This window comes from Rutidosis leptorrhynchoides, chromosome 4, assembly GCF_046630445.1.
Source record: "Rutidosis leptorrhynchoides isolate AG116_Rl617_1_P2 chromosome 4, CSIRO_AGI_Rlap_v1, whole genome shotgun sequence".
Taxonomy (NCBI): Eukaryota; Viridiplantae; Streptophyta; class Magnoliopsida; order Asterales; family Asteraceae; genus Rutidosis; species Rutidosis leptorrhynchoides.
In genome coordinates this window covers 382,669,568-382,688,039 of record NC_092336.1, presented here as the reverse complement: position 1 = coordinate 382,688,039, position 18,472 = coordinate 382,669,568, and the positions used below count along the sequence as shown (strand labels likewise).

General features: G+C 35.0%; 1 protein-coding gene across 1 annotated transcript; it reads left to right on the top strand.

Moving 5' to 3' along the window:
- Positions 1-11,267: 11,267 nt before the first annotated feature.
- LOC139841874 (clathrin interactor EPSIN 2-like) lies at positions 11,268-17,278 on the top strand. Its single transcript, XM_071832065.1, has 11 exons — positions 11,268-11,868; positions 11,956-12,007; positions 12,092-12,171; positions 12,254-12,332; positions 12,434-12,517; positions 12,629-12,774; positions 13,421-13,726; positions 14,488-14,699; positions 14,810-14,997; positions 15,756-16,407; positions 16,881-17,278. The coding sequence occupies exons 1-11, from the start codon at positions 11,834-11,836 to the stop codon at positions 17,246-17,248; spliced, it is 2,202 nt and encodes a 733-aa protein (XP_071688166.1). The 5' UTR covers positions 11,268-11,833; the 3' UTR covers positions 17,249-17,278.
- The last annotated feature ends 1,194 nt before the right edge of the window (positions 17,279-18,472 follow it).

Here is an 18,472-nt window from a genome sequence, read left to right as displayed (position 1 = left end):
TATTGTTAGGATTGCGGTTATTGTTGCGATTGTTGTTGCGGTTGTTGGGATAGTTGTTGCGATTGTTATTGTAATTGTTGTTGTTGTTGTTGTTGTTGTTGTTGTACTGGTGACTCTTGTCACCGTTTTCCTCCCACTTCCTCTTGAGTTGTTTCATGTTGGCTTCTTTGTAACATCCGTGTTACATCCGTCCCACATCGTTTGGAGAGGGGAACGAAGCATGCCTTATAAGGGTGTGGAGACCTTTCCTAGTATGACGCGTTTTGGGACCACAAGCACAGCAGATCCCATGAGAACTCTGCAGTTAAGCGTGCTCAGGCGAGGGCACTACCAGGATGGGTGACCTCCTGGGAAAGTGTTCGTCGTGTGTGGTCGCCAAGAAAAATCCGTGAGCAACCTACGGGAGAGACAAGGGTACGTCCCTATCTCTGCAAAGCGGACAATATCATGCTACGGGGAACATTTTACCTGGGATGTTTCAGATGGTATCAGAGCCAGGCCCTGGACCAAACGTGCACAGCGAGGACACTGTGTCCCATTAGGGGGGAGGATTGTAACATCCGTGTTACATCCGTACCACATCGGTTGGAGAGGGGAACGAAGCATGCCTTATAAGGGTGTGGAGACCTTTCCTAGCATGACGCGTTTTGGGACCACAAGTGCAGCAGATCTCATGAGAAATCTGCAGTTAAGCGTGCTCAGGCGAGAGCACTACCAGGATGGGTGACCTCCTGGGAAAGTGCTCATCGTGTTTGGTCGCCAAGAAAAATCCGTGCGCCTACGGGCAAAGCGGACAATATCATGCTACGGGGAACGTGTTACCTGGGATGTTACAGATGGTATTAGAGCCAGGCCCTGGACCAAACGTGCACAGTGAGGACGTTGTGTCCCATTAGGGGGGAGGATTGTAACATCCATGTTACATCCGTCCCACATCGTTTGGAGAGGGGAACGAAGCATGCCTTATAAGGGTGTGGAGACCTTTCCTAGCATGACGCGTTTTGAGACCACAAGCACAGTAGATCCCATGAGAACTCTGTAGTTAAGCGTGCTCAGGCAAGGGCACTACCAGGATGGGTGACCTCCTGGGAAAGTGTTCGTCGTGTGTGGTCGCCAAGAAAAATCCGTGAGCAACCTACGGGGGAGACAAGGGTACGTCCCTATCTCTGCAAAGCGGACAATATCATGCTACGGGGAACATTTTACTTGGGATGTTTCATTCTTCGGCCGCCTGCTCTTTAATTCTTCCATCAATCTGATTTATGAGTTTATGAGCCATTCGACTTGCCTTCTGTATAGAAGCGGGCTCGTGTGAACTTACATCTTCTTGAATCCTTACTGGTAACCCTTTTACAAACGCGTCGATCTTCTCTTCTTCATCTTCGAATGCTCCCGGACACAATAGGCACAACTCTGTGAATCGTCGTTCATATGTGGTAACGTCGAACCCTTGTGTTCGTAACTCTCTAAGTTATGCTTTGATTTTATTGACTTCGTTTCTAGGACGGTACTGCTCGTTCATCAATTGCTTGAACGCCGACTACGGTAGTGCGTAAACAGCATTTTGTCCTACCTGTTCAAGATAGGTGTTCCACCACGTTAACGCAGTACCTGTGAAGGTATGCGTAGCGTACTTAACTTTGTCCTCTTCAGTACACTTACTTATGGCAAACACCGATTCGACTTTCTCGGTCCACCGTTTCAATCCAATTGGTCCTTCGGTTCCATCAAATTCCAAAGGTTTGCAGGCAGTGAATTCTTTGTAGGTGCATCCTACACGATTTCTTGAGCCGTTAGCTGCATTGCTAGATTCAGAGTTATTGTTGGTATGTAGCGCAGCCTGTACTGCAGCTATGTTTGCAGCAAAAAAAGTACGAAATTCCTCTTCACTCATATTCTTGGGTTGTCGCGTAGTCAGTGTCATTTCCTTCAAAATAGTCAACTGAATCGAGTTAATCATACAGAATATTAAGAGTAGTCAATAGTATTTCGTAGCATAATATGAACTCATTTATAAAAGCTTTTTCTTCATATTAGCGTTTTATAAGTTTAAATTCGGGTACTACCTACCCGTTAAGTTCATACTTAGTAGCTAATATACAATTCAACTACTACAATTCCATATGAAAAACTGATTATAATAATATATCACATACAAATATTCTTCAAACTTACAACTTCGCTATATTACATATAACATGAAATATAGTACACTTTGATACAGGACAGTTTTGAAGATAAATCTAGTTAATACGCAAGTTGTTCAGCAAAGGAAATAAAGACACGTAATTCATAAGTCCATAAACAAGTCATGCATTCCGGTTTTACTAAGACGACTTCCCATCCTTGGTCTTGTGAAAAATAACCGTTATGACCATTGGCTAGGCAGCATGTTGTAATGTCGTCAAAAGGATGAGGGTTTCGTAATGTCCAACAGCCCCGTAATAATCTAAAAACCTTGTTTCTCACCTCAACTACTGAATCCTTCACTTGTGGAAAGGTTTTATTTAAAAGTTGTAATCCGATATTCTTTTTCTCACTTTGGTAAGAATCGAACATCACTAACCCGTAAGTATAACATGCTTCTTTATGTTGCATGTTAGAAGCTCTTTCTAACTCGCGAAATCCTATGTTGGGATATGTTGAGTCAAAATAGGTTCTTAACCCGTAGCGTAAAATTGCATTTGGGTTCCCCGCATTTAATGCTTTAAAGAAAACACGGCGTAACTTACGGTCTCCCCAATGTGATATACCCCACCTATCAAAGGAAAGCCTTTTATAAACTAAGGCATTTCTGGAAAGTCTTTCAAATATTTGACAAGTTAATTTCGCCATAACTAAATGTGCTGATGAATTCTGACCGACTCTAGACAAGATTTCCTCAATCATATCCTCTGGTAGGTCTTCTAAAATATTCGGTTGTCTACCCTTAACGTCCATTTTGTTTTTATACTGTAAAATAGACAAGGATTAGATTCATAAAAGATAATTAACAAACAATACAAGCAATTTTTACATAGAACATAAAAGTACAAGCACACTACAATACATATAATACACAACATGATTACAACTCCCTAATCTGAATCACTGGTTTCTTCTTCTTCGGACTTGGTTCGCTTTCCTAATTTTCTAGGGATATATGGTGTTCCTCTAATACAAGCCGTCGTTTTCCACAATGGTTTAGAAAAACCTGGTGGTTTAGAGGTTCCCGGGTTATTGTTACACTTTAGGAAATACGGATGTTGCCGATACATATAAAGCTCATCGGGGTTGGAATCAGGTTTCTCTATTTTTATACCTTTTCCCTTATTATTTTCTTTTGCTATATTAAATTGGGTCGAGGTGATTTCTATAACATCATCGGAATCCGATTCACTGGAAAATTGGTAATCTTCCCAATATTTTGCTTCCTCGGCAGAAACACCATTGACCATTTTTAACTTTGGTCCGTTGGTTGAGGATTTTCTTTTATTTAAACAATTTACTGTAGGTATCACTATTTCTTCCTCCGGAACCTCTTCTTCTTCTGGTTCCTCCTCTTCCGATTCATCCTCTTCTGGTTCCTCTTCTTCCGGTTCCTCCTCTTCTGGTTCCTCTTCGGGAATTTGTGAATCTTCCCAAAATATATTCGACTCTTCATTATTATTAGGTGAATCAATGGGATTTGTACTAGAGGTAGACATCTATCACACAATATCAAACACATTAAGAGGTTAATATATCACATAATATTTACATGTTAATAATATATAGTTTCCAACAAAAAAAAATGTTAAGCAATCATTTTTGAAGAAAAACACGGTCGAAGTCCAGACTCACTAATGCAATTTTCTGGTTCTCTAAGACCAACGCTCGGATACCAACTGAAATGTCCCGTTCATATTGATTATAAACGTTCCATATTAATTGATTTCGTCGCGAGGTTTTGACCTCTATATGAGACGTTTTTCAAAGACTGCATTCATTTTTAAAATAACCATAACCTTTATTTTATCTATAAAGTTTTAAAAAGCATTACATAGATTATCAAATAATGATAATCTAAAATATACCGTTTACACACGACCATTACATAATGGTTTACAATAAGAATATATTACATCAAAAATAAGTTTCTTGAATGCAGTTTTTACATAATATCATACAAGCATGGACTCCAAATCTTGTCCTTATTTTAGTATGCAATAGCAGAAGCTCTTAATAATCACCTGAGAATAAACATGCTTAAAACGTCAACAAAAATGTTGGTGAGTTATAGATTTAACCTATATATTATCAAATCATAATAATAGACCACAAGATTTCATATTTCAATATACATCCCATACATAGAGATAAAAATCATTCATATGGTGAACACCTGGTAACCGACATTAACAAGATGCATATAAGAATATCCCCTATCATTCCGGGAATTCCTTCAGACATGATAAAAACAACATCGAAGTACTAAAGCATCCGGTACTTTAGATGGGGTTCGTTAGGCCCAATAGATCTATCTTTAGGATTCGCGTCAATTAGTAGATCGGTTTACTAATTCTTAGGTTACCAAGCAAAAGGGGCATATTCGGCTTCGATCATTCACCCATATAATGTAGTTTCATTTACTTGTGTCTATTTCGTAAAACATTTATAAAACTGCATGTATTCTCATCCCAAAATATTAGATTTTAAAAGTGGGACTATAACTCACTTTCACAGATTTTTACTTCGTCGGGATGTAAGACTTGGTCACTGGTCTATTCACGAACCTATACAAATATGTACATATATATCAAAGTATGATCAAAATATATTTACAACATTTTTTATTACGTTTTAATGATTTGAGTTTGTTAAGTCAGCAGTCCTCGTTAGTAACCTACAGCTAGTTGTCCACAGTTAGATGTACAGAAATAAATAAATATAAATTATCTTGGATCAATCCACGACCCAGTGTATACAAGCCTCAGGCTAGATCACAACTCAAACTATATATATTATTTTAGAATCAACCTCAACCCTGTATAGCTAACTCCAACATTACTGCATATAGAGTGGCTATGGTTGTTCCAAAATATATTATATAGATGGGTCGATATGATATGTCAAAACATTGTATACGTGTCTATGGTATCCCAAGATTACATAATATATATTAGAATACATGAATAATATAATATAAGTTAGCTAGGATATGATTTGTATAGAATTGTTACAATATTTTCCGTAGCTACAACAATCAAAAATATCCAATCTTGTTTTACCCATAACTTCTTCGTTTTAAACCCGTTTTGAGTGAATCAAATTGCTATGGTTTCATATTGAACTCTATTTTATGAATCTAAACAGAAAAAGTATAGGTTTATAGTCAGAAATATAAGTTACAAGTCATTTTTGTAAGAGGTAGTCATTTCAGTCGAAAGAACGACGTCTTGATGACCATTTTGAAAAACATACTTCCACTTTGAGTTTAACCATGATTTTTGGATATAGTTTCATGTTCATTAGAAAAATCATTTTCCCAGAAGAACAACTTTTAAATCAAAGTTTATCATAGTTTTTAATTATCAAACCCAAAACAGCCCGCGGTGTTACTACGACGGCGTATATCCGGTTTTACGGTGTTTTTCGTGTTTCCAGGTTTTAAATCATTAAGTTAGCATATCATATAGATATAGAACATGTGTTTAGTTGATTTTAAAAGTCAAGTTAGAAGGATTAACTTTTGTTTGCGAAGAAGTTTAGAAATAACTAAACTATGTTCTAGTGATTACGAGTTTAAACCTTCGAATAAGATAGTTTTATATATATGAATTGAATGATGTTATGAACATCATTACTACCTCAAGTTTAGTAGGTAAACCTACTGGAAGTGACAAGAAATGATCTAGCTTCAAAGGATCTTGGATGGCTTGAAAGTTCTTGAAGTAGGATCATGACACAAAAACAAGTTCAAGTAAGATTTTTACTCGAATTAAGATAGTTTATAGTTATAGAAATTGAATCAAAGTTTGAATATGAATATTACCTTGAATAAGAAAGATAACCTACTGTAAATAACAAAGGTTTCTTGATCTTAGATGATTACTTGGAATGGATTAGAAAGCTTGGATGTAAACTAGTAAACTTGAAAGGATTTTCGAAGTGTTCTTGAAGTGTTCTTCCTAAGATGATTATAGCTTGATTCTTGAAGTAATTTTTGATGATGATGATGATTAGCTACTGGAAAAATTCGTTCATAAGTGTGTGTGTTTGTTGAGAGAGAATTAGAAAGAGAATTGGAAGTGAAATGGAGTGAATGATGAGTGGTAAGTGGTGAGTGGGGTTAAAAGGAGTTCTAGTTAGTTGACTAGTTCATGGTAGAAGTTAAAATTGATTAGTCATACATGACATAATCAAGAGTGGAATCCCATGCTAGTTCCTATTGGTATATACCCACAGTAAGTACGTCTAGAAGCTGTGTATAATACGGGTATGAATACGACTAGAATTCTTGATGGAAAAAGAATGGGAATGTAACTGTACCCATTTTCGTTAAGTATGAGTGTTTTAATATATGTCTTGAAGTCTTCCAAAAGTATATTAATACATCTAAATACACTATATGTATATACATTTTAACTGAGTCGTTAAGTCATCGTTAGTCGTTACATGTAAGTGTTGTTTTGAAACCTTTAAGTTAACGATCTCATTTAATGTTGTTAACCCATTATTTATTATATATAATGAGATGTTAAATTATTATCTTATCATGATATTATGATATATTAATATATCTTAATATGATATATATACATTTAAATGTCGTTACAACGATAATCGTTACATATATGTCTCGTTTCGAAATCCTTAAGTTAGTAGTCTTGTTTTTACATATATAGTTCATTGTTAACATACTTAATGATATATATAATTATCATTTTATCATGTTAAATATAGTGTAACAATATCTTAATATGATACATATGTATTTAGTAAGACGTTGTAATAACGATAATCGTTATATATATCGTTTCGAGTTTCTTAACTCAGTAGTCTCATTTTTATGTATATAACTCATTGTTAATATACTTATGGAGATACTTACTTATCATAATCTCATGTTAACTATATGTATATGTATATTCATATATATATATCGTCATGTCATTTTTACAAGTTTTAACATTCGTGAATCGCCGTCAACTTGGGTGGTCAATTGTCTACATGAAACTCATTTCAAATAATCAAGTCTTAACAATTTGATTGCTTAACATGTTGGAAACACTTAATCATGTAAAAATCAATTTCATTTAATATATATAAACATGGAAAAGTTCGGGTCACTACAAAATGTTGCTGTTTCGAACAGTTATTTGAAACAGGAAGAAAGTAAAATAGCTGCAGTAGTTTATAGATTTATCTGATAGTGTTTTTGTTATCGCCTTGAACGAGAAAACAGAAAATACAGCTGCAACAGCAGCTCGCTTAACTGAAACAGGAACATAGCTGTTTGCAGTAGGAAAATAAAGGAGTTTTGTGGTTTGATTCTCATGGTGGTAGCATGAAATAACAACGGGAAAAATGGGTTTGATTAAAGAGGTGTTTTCGGACTGCAATGGAATCAGAAAAACAGATGAAATAACTGCAGCTATAGCAGCATTCATTGGGTTGTTTGTCGTCGGTTTTTGCATCAGATTAGGAACAAACAGAAGCCGAAACAGTAGTGAACACAGGAATAGAATAACAGTAGTAAATGGGTGGCTTGATGGTGGTTACATGGTGATTTCAAGGCCGACGATGGTGGTGATGATTTAAAGTGGTGCTGTTAGTTGATGGGGTTCGGCAATGGTGATGGTGGTAGGCTTGTGGTGTGGTGTCTTTGGGAAACAACAAAAACAGACGTAGCATTAATAGGAGGATGCAGGTGTTTGTCGTGGTGTTTTGTGAAGGTTCGAAACAGAAAATATATGCATCAAACATGGTGTTTGATTTATAGTTTATTCGAAACAGAAATAATTTGGTCAAATGGGTTACGGTGACTGTTGTGATGGAGGTTGGTGATTAGTTATGATCGACCAAGAGAGGGAAGTTAATAGGAAGAAGAAAGAAAGAAGCATGATGGGATGGCGGTTGATTTGTTAAGTGGTTGTGATTTGTATCGAGCAGAGAACAAAGTACTTGATGGTGTACGTGTGATGTGTTGTTCAACAACAAGAAATAATATGAGTTTCAAGTAATGGATTATGGTTTTGAGCTGCAAGTGGTCGTGATGGTTTAATGTGGTGATCTAGAGGTGGTGAACGATGGTTGTGGGTCGATAAACAAAAAGGAAGCAAAGTTGGTGATGGAGTGGAGATTCATGATGGTGGATCGAAGTTGTTTTGGAGAAGGAGGTGGTAGGTTGTTCAAGTTATAAGAATATGTATATATGTGTGATATTTCTCCATATGCAGTTGTATATGCATATACATATAAAGAGAGGATGGATAGATATTTGGTGTAAAGTAAAAGCAAAGTCAACAGTAATCTATAATTACGTTTCAATTAGGCACATGGTGTCTTCATTCAGTTCACGGATGTAATTTAATAAATTAAAGTAATATTATAATATTAATAATAATAATAATATAATAATAATCAAATTTTCAAGTGGGAATGAAAGGAGCAAGTAATAACACGGTAAAGCACAGTGAAGCCATCATATGTTTGGTGTTTTGTACCGACAGTTTTTACGGACTGTGTATCGTGCGAAATTAGTGGCGGATAAAAGTGTTTAGAAAAATCCCATATTTTTAAATTAACTATATTTATTTATTCTGGTCATTATGTTATAAAATTCGATCATTAATTATTAAATAAATTTTACATTAATTATTTACTCCCAACCCCAAGTAAAATATAAAAAGTTTTAAAATTCAACAAATAGTTCCTAAATATATTTAAAATCATGTACGTTCGAATTAAACTTCTCTAATATCAATCGGAGCATCAAACGAGTCTTACAATCATTTAATATTTATTTTTAATATACTTTTATGTATATATAGATATGTTTTAAATAATAATTATTGTAATATCATATTTCTTAACAACAACATTCAATATTTCAAATTATACTTCCAGTTATTATTTATATATATACACACATATCTATTTACGAATAATTGTTCGTGAATCGTTGAGAACTGTCGAAGGGTAATTGAATACATGAACACGGTTCAAAATTTTTGAGACTTCAACATTACAGACTTTGCTTATCGTATCGGAAACATATAAAGATTAAGTTTAAATTTGGTCAGAAATTTCTGGGTCGTCACAATGTTCTATATACATCTAGCGACTGCAAGATATCCTGTCGCGACCGCGATCCCAACAGGTTCAACAACTTACACTTTTTTGATCAAATTAAGTCAATCGTGGTCGATGTTTTACATTCTAAGGATCGATTACATATCGTGGAACTTCATACGACTTCCAAAGCAATACGTTTATGAAAAACGGGATGTTACAATTCAAGAATGACAGATGGTATTAACAATACACACTCCACCAATTAAATAATTCCTTCCAAAGTTTGTGTGTCCATGTACAGTGGAGTAATAAGTGATCAATCGACTCTACATGTTCCAAGCGCCATCTACATTTGTCATCCGTCCTATCTCTTAGACTATTTCTATAACTTTAAACTCTAATGACACACATTAAACTTCAATTATTAATACCAAAGTTTCCTTACATATTACGGAGTACTAATTTGCATTTAATAATCATTAATTCAATTTAGTATTTATCATTTTTACATATGCATCGACTATAAATTTTGATATTTAAGCAAATTACGAGTATATTAAATGCACTTTAATGTATAACAAGGGTTATACGTTAGAAAAACTTAATAATTAATTAGGGAGTATGATTCAAATTATTTATATAAGCTTCATTAAATGTCCTTAATACAACAACAACAACAAAACTCAGTTTCATAAAAGTAAAGTATGAGAGAGGTAAGATGTAAACAATCATTCTCTTATCATATAATGAAGAAAAGTTAATTCTTTACCCAAAGTGAAACACTTTAAGAGTAGAGAAGATACTTCATCTCAATGTTCTATGAATAAAGAAATCGCTTCCGAATGGACGATCAATAAATATGTTAAAAAAATTAAAAATAATAAAAAAAGTATGTGACATGAAAATAGTTGAATCAACTTTACATAAATTTTAAATCCTTCCGAAGTTTCGTTTAGGCTCTAAACTAGTCTTGTCAATAAATAAAAAAGACTTCTCATAAAAATTCTTTTGATTTCTACATAAAAAAGACTTCTACATAAAAGTTTAATGAAAAAGACATTACTTGCCACCTACAAGAAAAGTATACTAGAACGCGATTTCAATTCCAAATTCTTTTGATTTTTCTCATAAAAATTTCCTGAAAAAATACACACACATACACAAATTTCTGTATCTATAGTTTCTGACTCTAAATTCTCCTTTTTAGTTTCTAAAATCCTAAATTATTGCTTGTTACACCGACGCCAATAATTACTACCAAATCCTTTACATATTCTTTATTAAATTCATTTTTGGAAGTTCAATTCAATTGAGTTGAATTTTGTTTCAACTTCTAAACCTCATAATTTCGTATTCAATTTTGACTTGTCAGATCTGAACTCTCATCTGTTTGACCAGGTTTGATTTATCTTACTAATTTCGATCTCGATTTGTTTTTAGATCTTGATGTGATTACTGATTAAACGGAATCTGATTCTATATAGGTCTGTGATTTAGCTGATATTGTTAGTGCAATGTTTATAGTTTTAAGTTTATATGTAAGTCTGTTGTTTGATTGATCATACAGTTATTGGAATTATTAAGACCTATCATTATTACAGTATTTAGTTTTTATTGTACATTTTCCAGTTTTTGTTTACTTTTATAACATATCATGTGTTTGTATTCAATTGCTTTCAGTTTTATAGTCTGAATTAAGCTACAAAACCTTTGTACTTTGTGTTTTTAGATAAATAGTTCAATTGATCAAACTTAATGATGTTATAAACAAATTTATGATGATGTTTGTATCAAAGCGTTTATTGTGATTAGAAGAAATAAAATTTAGGGTAAAATTGGTTAATTGAAGTTGGTGAGAGGTAGTCTATAATTATATTCCATAATACAGCTATTCATATCCATTCTTTGAGTATGTTTGGCAAAGCTAGCTTTTAGCTTATAGCTGATAGCTGGTAGCTTTTAGCTTTCTAAGTATATTTTAGTGTTTGACACAGTAGCTGAATCAGTAGCTGAATCTGTTAAATAAATAGTAAAATGACAAAAAGCTAGAAGCTAAAAGCTAAGCACTACTTCTAGTAGCTTTTAGCTTTTTCCACATGTCTAAAAGCTTTAAGCTCCTCTAACCAAAAGAAGCTTTTTATTAAATATCAGCTGTTTTCATAGAAGCTAAAAGCTCCAATAAGCTCCTCGCCAAACATAGCCTTTGTTTCAAACTCAAGTTTACGGTAATCAATGTAAACACATGTCAACATACTCTCTTATAGGTTCAATTTTGATTATGTTGACAGAATCTTGGATGAAGTTCATCATGTTTAGGATTTTAAGATTTCACACACTTTGTTTATAGGTTTCGTTATCTTTCGTTAGGCCATTATTAGGAGAAACCGATTTCAGAATGTGCAATTGGAACATGTTTACTCTGTTTATCTATTATTATTATACTAAAATTATGTTGATTTATATTTCATTATATATTTCATGAGCTGAATATTGCTCCAGTCTCTTTATTTACCCTGAATCTGGGTATTTTTGGTGTCTTTCAGTTGGTGAGTGTTTGCAAATTTTTTTGCAGACAATGAAGAAGGCCTTTGATCAAACTGTCAGGGACATGTAAGTTCAGTTCTTTTATCTTCGAGATATCATTTAGTTTAATCTTTATTGCTTCATGATGCTTGACTTATAGTTCATTTCATGCAGTAAAAGAGGAGTCAACAAGACAGTTCTTAAAGTTCCTTCAGTGGAACAAAAAGTAAATATCTGTCCTTATCCCTTAAAATTCATGTGTTTGAATTATTTACTCCGTATAATTTTTTTTTCCGTGTTTTAATCCCAGGTTCTTGATGCTACAAGTAATGAGCCTTGGGGTCCTCATGGATCGCTTCTGGCTGATATTGCAATGGCTTCAAGAAATTAGTACAATACTTGTCATATTTCTGCTATACCTGAAAAAAACCTATATGCAATAAATATCTCATTTTTCTTTTTATATGTGAAGTCATGAATACCAGATGATCATGACGGTGATCTGGAAGCGTATCAACGATACAGGGAAAAATTGGCGCCATGTGTACAAGGTAAATGTAACCAATTTTCGGTGGGCAACTTAGACAACCTTTTCGCGTCCAATTTTTAATGGTAAACGTAACTTGGGTTTACTTGCTTGTTTTTGCACTAGGGTTTGACGGTTCTTGAATACTTGGTAGCAAATGGGTCAGAGCGTGTCATAGATGAGATTAGGGAACATGCTTATCAGATAACGGTATAATTTTATTTGTTGAAACCTGATCTTTACATTCTAGTAACTTTATTGTTAGTTTATCATGTTTTGTTTTAATTTTTGAATAAAGATGTGTTTTGTTTTTTGTTGTAGTCCTTGTCAGATTTTCAGTATCTTGATCATACTGGGAGGGATCAGGGGAGCAATGTAAGGAAGAAGTCGCAAAGTCTTGTGGCGCTAATTAATGATAAAGAAAAAATACAAGAAGTTAGACAGAAGGCTGCCTCTAACTGGGACAAGTGAGTACTTTTAAGAAAAATGTTGTAGAAAGCAGTGGGTAATTATTAATTAATATCTAAAATGGTGGTCAACAAGAAAAAAGGGAATCTTATCTGATTACCCAAAATAGAATTTTCGAAAAAAAAAATTGGTTACTTATTAGATAGTTACTTACTTACTTTAATTGTATTTTAAAAGTTTCGCACGTGAATATCTATGGATGTCCATAATGGAAATTTCTTGCAATTTCCCTGGGACATCATCACCTTTTTTTATTTTAAGTTTTCATTTGTGCAGCCAATGCAACCTAAGTAACAAATAGGAAACAACATAGTTGAGATCACTATTCAATTACTCCCTCTGTTCCAAAAAAACAGTCATGTTTGACTTTTTGTTGGATTTAAGATATATTAATGAATTGTCTAATTTGCCCTATATTTAATGTAGTTATAAAGATTAACTAATAATTTAATAGATATATTTAAAGTTGAATTTCCAAAATTAAAAAGGACATAATTGGAACTTTAATGATATTTAATGGTTATTTAGAGAAAGGGGCGATAATTTTGGGACAAACAAAAATAGAAAGGTAGACAGTTTTTTTGAGATGGAGGGAGTATTATCTTAATGTTATGATTAGACATGTGACAATAACATTGCAAACAGGTTTCATAACACGTCAGGAGGTGGAAAGTACAGGCCTGGTTCGTATCCTGGTTCAGGAGGTTTTGATGATGATCGTAATTATGGAAGTAGAGATAATGGTTACGGGAGGGAAAGAGAATGGGGTGATGATAAATACGGTAGTCGTGATGGAGATCGTTACGGGGAAGAACGATACGGACGGGATCGATATAGGGATGAAGAATCACGCAGTAGAAGTTATGATGGTGACAACTATAGCCGAAGAAGTAAAAGTTCTGATAGAGATAGGGAACGTGCTTATGAAAATGATGGACCATATTCTTCAAGGTATGTATAAGCAATGAGTTCTTTTTTCTTTTTTTTTTAATTATTATTATTATTATTGTTATTGTTATTGTTATTGTTATTGTTATTGTTATTGTTATTGTTATTGTTATTGTTATTGTTATTGTTGCACTTGCTATATATAGTCTTAGATTAAATGGTAAAGAGAGAGGTGAGCAAGGTGGGTAAGGATCAAAAGTGTTTCAAACAGGACACACCAAACCACACATTATTAAAGCATGAATTACCAAATGTTGATTGTGATCTTAGTTTTGAAACATTTAGGTCATTTGTTAATGTCTTAATTTCCCTTTTGTTATTTAATTGACGAAGCAAACTGACCCTGAACTTATGTTTCTATTCTAACTAATGACAGAGAAAGTAACGAGAAAGCTGATGGTCAATCTCATGATGGAAGGTAATATAGCTATCCGTCATGTACTTTTCTTCTTGCTGTACTCGGCCTTTAAATTCTCTGCTACTTAGTTAGTGTTGTAAACGAAACATTAACTGATTGCTGAAATTTTTTCATTGTCCTAATTTTATTCTTTCTTTAACTTTTTTGTTTGGGGCAGGCATTTTGAGCGAAAATCTTCTGAACAAAATCTCGAGGTTCCTCCTAGTTATGAAGACGCCGTTGCTAGTGGCCGTAGCCCCACTTATAGCGAAAGGTAGAATTGTGGGTTACATTAATAATATATATTTAAAGAAGTCTCAGTGGAATTAAGCTGAAATAAGTCGACTTTTTATTATACTATTTTTAGGGACGGAGAGACAAAATCTGCATCCCTGCCTGTAGCTACCAGTCATGATGCCGCTGTTTCTAGCAGCCATGTAGTTGCACCACCGCCAATAGCCGCTACTTCACCTCCACTACCAGTAGACACGATGCCTCCTCTACCTGCTGCCACCTCAGCTACGGAAATTAATGGGTTTGATGAATTTGATCCTCGTGGTTCATTTGGTTCGTTTCCAGGTAAGAAAAAGTTATTTTTTATGTCCCATTGGTACCATTATCTGTTCTTATTTATAGTGTCTATTCATTTCATACCTGAATATAATCATTAAAATTTGTATCCACAACAGCAGCACCACCAACTTCAGGTGGTTCTGAAACAAATCTATTCGGTTCTTCCTCAGACCCTTTCTCTTTGAATGAATTGGCTATTGTGCCGGTTACAACTACAACTTCTGAACCTGATACTTTCACGAACTCGAATCCTGCTGGGCCAACATTTGTGGCTGCATCTTCAGCACCTGGTGGCACTAGTCAGGTGTGTTTCAAAAACTCGAGACACTTAGATTTGCTCTTTTATCTTGGTAGAAATAGAAATGCTTAATTATTATCAAGGTTGAAAAAGACGCGAGACGGGGTCAAGACGGTAGGGACCTTAAAACGTCGTAACTGAATATACTGGGTTGAAACGGATGTTGACCTTGACTTTTTATGTATATTTCAAACATAAACATTTCAAACATAAATATTTCGAACATAAATATTTCAAAGTATTCGAACATAAATATTTGCCTTAAATTGAACTATATATGTTTGAAATTTATTTATGAAGTCAACGTTGGTCAACATCTGTCTCGACCGTCTTGGCCATTGTTGATCGTCTTTTTGGCGTTGTTGACCGTTTTTAAGCGTTAGAACGTTTTTTTAACCGTTTCTAGGTCCCTTGCAACGGTAGCATGGTAAAACCATTGTGACGCCCGTTGCGACGCATTTTTTTTTTTTTTTTTTTTTTTTTTTTTGGGTTTCCTCCACGCTATGCGAGTCGACTATATTCCAGGGCGACTACCCGCTTTGCGGGCAGCCCAGAGTCATCGCGGGTGAACCTCTGTGGCCAAGAGGGGGTTTAATAGCTTGCATGGACTCGAACCTATGATTCCCTCCTTAGAAGGGTAGGCCCTTGTCCACTCCACCACCACCAACTTGGTTACCGTTGCGACGCTTTTTACAACACTGATTATTATACAAATGCAAAAAACGTCTCTCTGTAACACTTTTTTTACTGTGTTTTCTGTGCAGCCTTTTGATGATCCTTTTGGTGACGGTCCTTTTAGAGCTGTCCCATCTACTGATGGATTATCGGCCCCACCACAATCAGCTTCTCCCTTCAGCCAAAGTTCAGGCCCACCTCAACCAGCGGTTCCTACACCAGACGCGGGAAATAACTTTGGATATGGAACCAGTTTTGACCAAACTACTGATATCCTAGCTGATCTCCTGCCACCACCTGGACCTTCACAGACAAGTTTTCAAACTCCACTTGGCCAAAACACATTCCCGTCGAGTTATCCTGGTCAACCTTCATTTCAAGGTGGTCAATTTGCATCGCAGCCTGGTTTCCCGTCCCAAGGTGGTCAAACCGCAGGTGCAGGTGGTTTTCCATCTCAATTGGGATCCGGTTTTCCCGGTTCCAATGGTCAACCAACTAATCAGACCAACTTTTATGGGGGTTTTGAACCTCAGGTTTCTTCGGCGCCGGTGCAACCCGTGCCTCAAGTTACTGCGACTTCAAGTTATTATCAACAGCCAAAAGCTCAATCGGGTTCTACCTTAAATGCCTCAACTGGTGCCCTTGTTATGGTTCCTCAAGAACCAGCCAAGTTTGAGACTAAATCCACTGTCTGGGCTGACACGTTGAATCGTGGGCTTGTTAATCTAAACATAGCTGGATGTAAGTTGCTTCATTTCATATGTCTATGTCTTTAATAGATGGGAAAAGATGAGTAGGTAAAGAGGTTTGGTTAAAGGTCAATCTGGCCAGTTGGGGTTCGTTTATGGGTCAAATTGGCTAGATACGGTTTATAAATGGGTTGAATTGCCAGGCTGGGTTAGAAAAGTACCGTTTTGCTCTTCTTTGTATATAGTTAACATGTTTACTATATATACAAAAACTATATAATAGAAGTCTCAAATAAAATAATTTAGGTGGGTGTATGCATTAAAGATAGACTTTGGATGAATTTCAAACCCGTTTGACCTGTTGGATCCATAACGTTCCCCTTTAGCTAAATTTTTAATTGAACTTCTTAGAGATAAAACACAACCCAAATAGGTGACATTAATGAGTAGACAGCTTGAAATTGCAAGCCATGGTTTCTAGTGTTAAATAATACTTGCTCTATAACAGATTTATTTTATATGCAGCTAAAACAAACCCGATGTCTAATATCGGGGTTGACTTTGAAGCCTTGAATCGGAAGGAGAAGAGAATGGAGAAACCTAGCGCAACCCCTATGACTTCGAATGTAACCATGGGTAAGGCCATGGGTTCAGGTTCTGGGATTGGACGTGCTGGTGTGGGTCCGCTCAGACCCCAACCGAACCCCATGATGGGCCCCAGCATGGCTGGACCTGCTTATGGAGCAGGTTATGTCAGCATGAACCAGCAGCCTATGGGTCAGTTTCAGATGCAACCTCCTTCAGCTGGTTATCCACCTCCGTCTGGACCTTACAATCCAATGATGGTTCGCGGTGTTGGTTATGGTCAACAGCCATATGGCGGCTACAGATGAATATCGAGTCAACTTAAATGTAGGAATACGATTGAAAGGGAAAATTGAAAAGAGTTATTTTTACGCCCAAACGTGTGAAAAGGAACGTCTAAGAGTTAAATGTGATGTATAGATGAAATATATTTTTTGTGAAAAACCCTCACGTTTATGTATAATCGGATAATGTAATATTCATGGCCTTGATCTTATAGGGTTTGTGAAGTTTGTAATATTCATGAACAGATTTTGTCGTATTGATTGTTGAAGCATGTATAAGTAAAAAAAGAGAATACTAGCTTTTGTTTTCATGTTTACCTTTTAAACTCAATCAGAAGTTGTGAAATCTATTAAACATGGCCTTGATTGTTGATTCTCTATGGTGGCTTGATACGTTGGGTCAATCTTGTATTTGGTCATTATAAGCTGTTGTGCATTGGTTTTGAATTTGCATTAGTCAACTTATATCATTTTGGTCTTAATAGCTTCAAAGTCTTCAAATGCATTGATTCTGATTCGTGTTATGTAGCGGTATGATGGAGAGTCGAGTTTGAACATTGCTAAGCTAGAACTCGACCAGAGGTTCGATCTTGTAGTTTGAAATTGAGTCCAAATTCAGTTAAGATTGAAGTTTAAGCTTCAGCTTGAGCTTGACAAATTAATTGACAATTTTGGGTTACCCTCGGACTCGAATTTATAGTGTGTATTAATATTAATTTTTTTTTTTAGCAACTTTATTTGGATTGATACTCAACGCAACTACATTATACATACATTATAAATGTATTATTATACCAAAGTATATGTTTGAAATTACCCTAAAAATAATTAATACCTTTAATTAGTTAATCACTCAAATAAACAACGTCAGAGAATCTCTAGTCTCTACATTCGTAGTTATCTTTTTTAATCGAACAATAAACCATAAACCATAAAACTATAAAACCAACATATCAATTAGGGGATGATTCTCACACACACTTTTTTGATCCTCACACACCAATTGAGTATTATTAGAAGAGTAAAAAGTTAAAATATGGATGATTACTCTTATTCATTGCTATTTTATTTGTAACTTTAGGATCAATAATTGTGCACTTTTCTCATAAGAAAAAAACAAATCTTTATCTAAAATGATAACCATCAAAACAGTAACTACCACTGAATTTCTAAACCTCAACCAAATACGAAAATCTTTTATACTATACTTGTACATCATCCAGCATCACTTGTACATTTATACAAAAA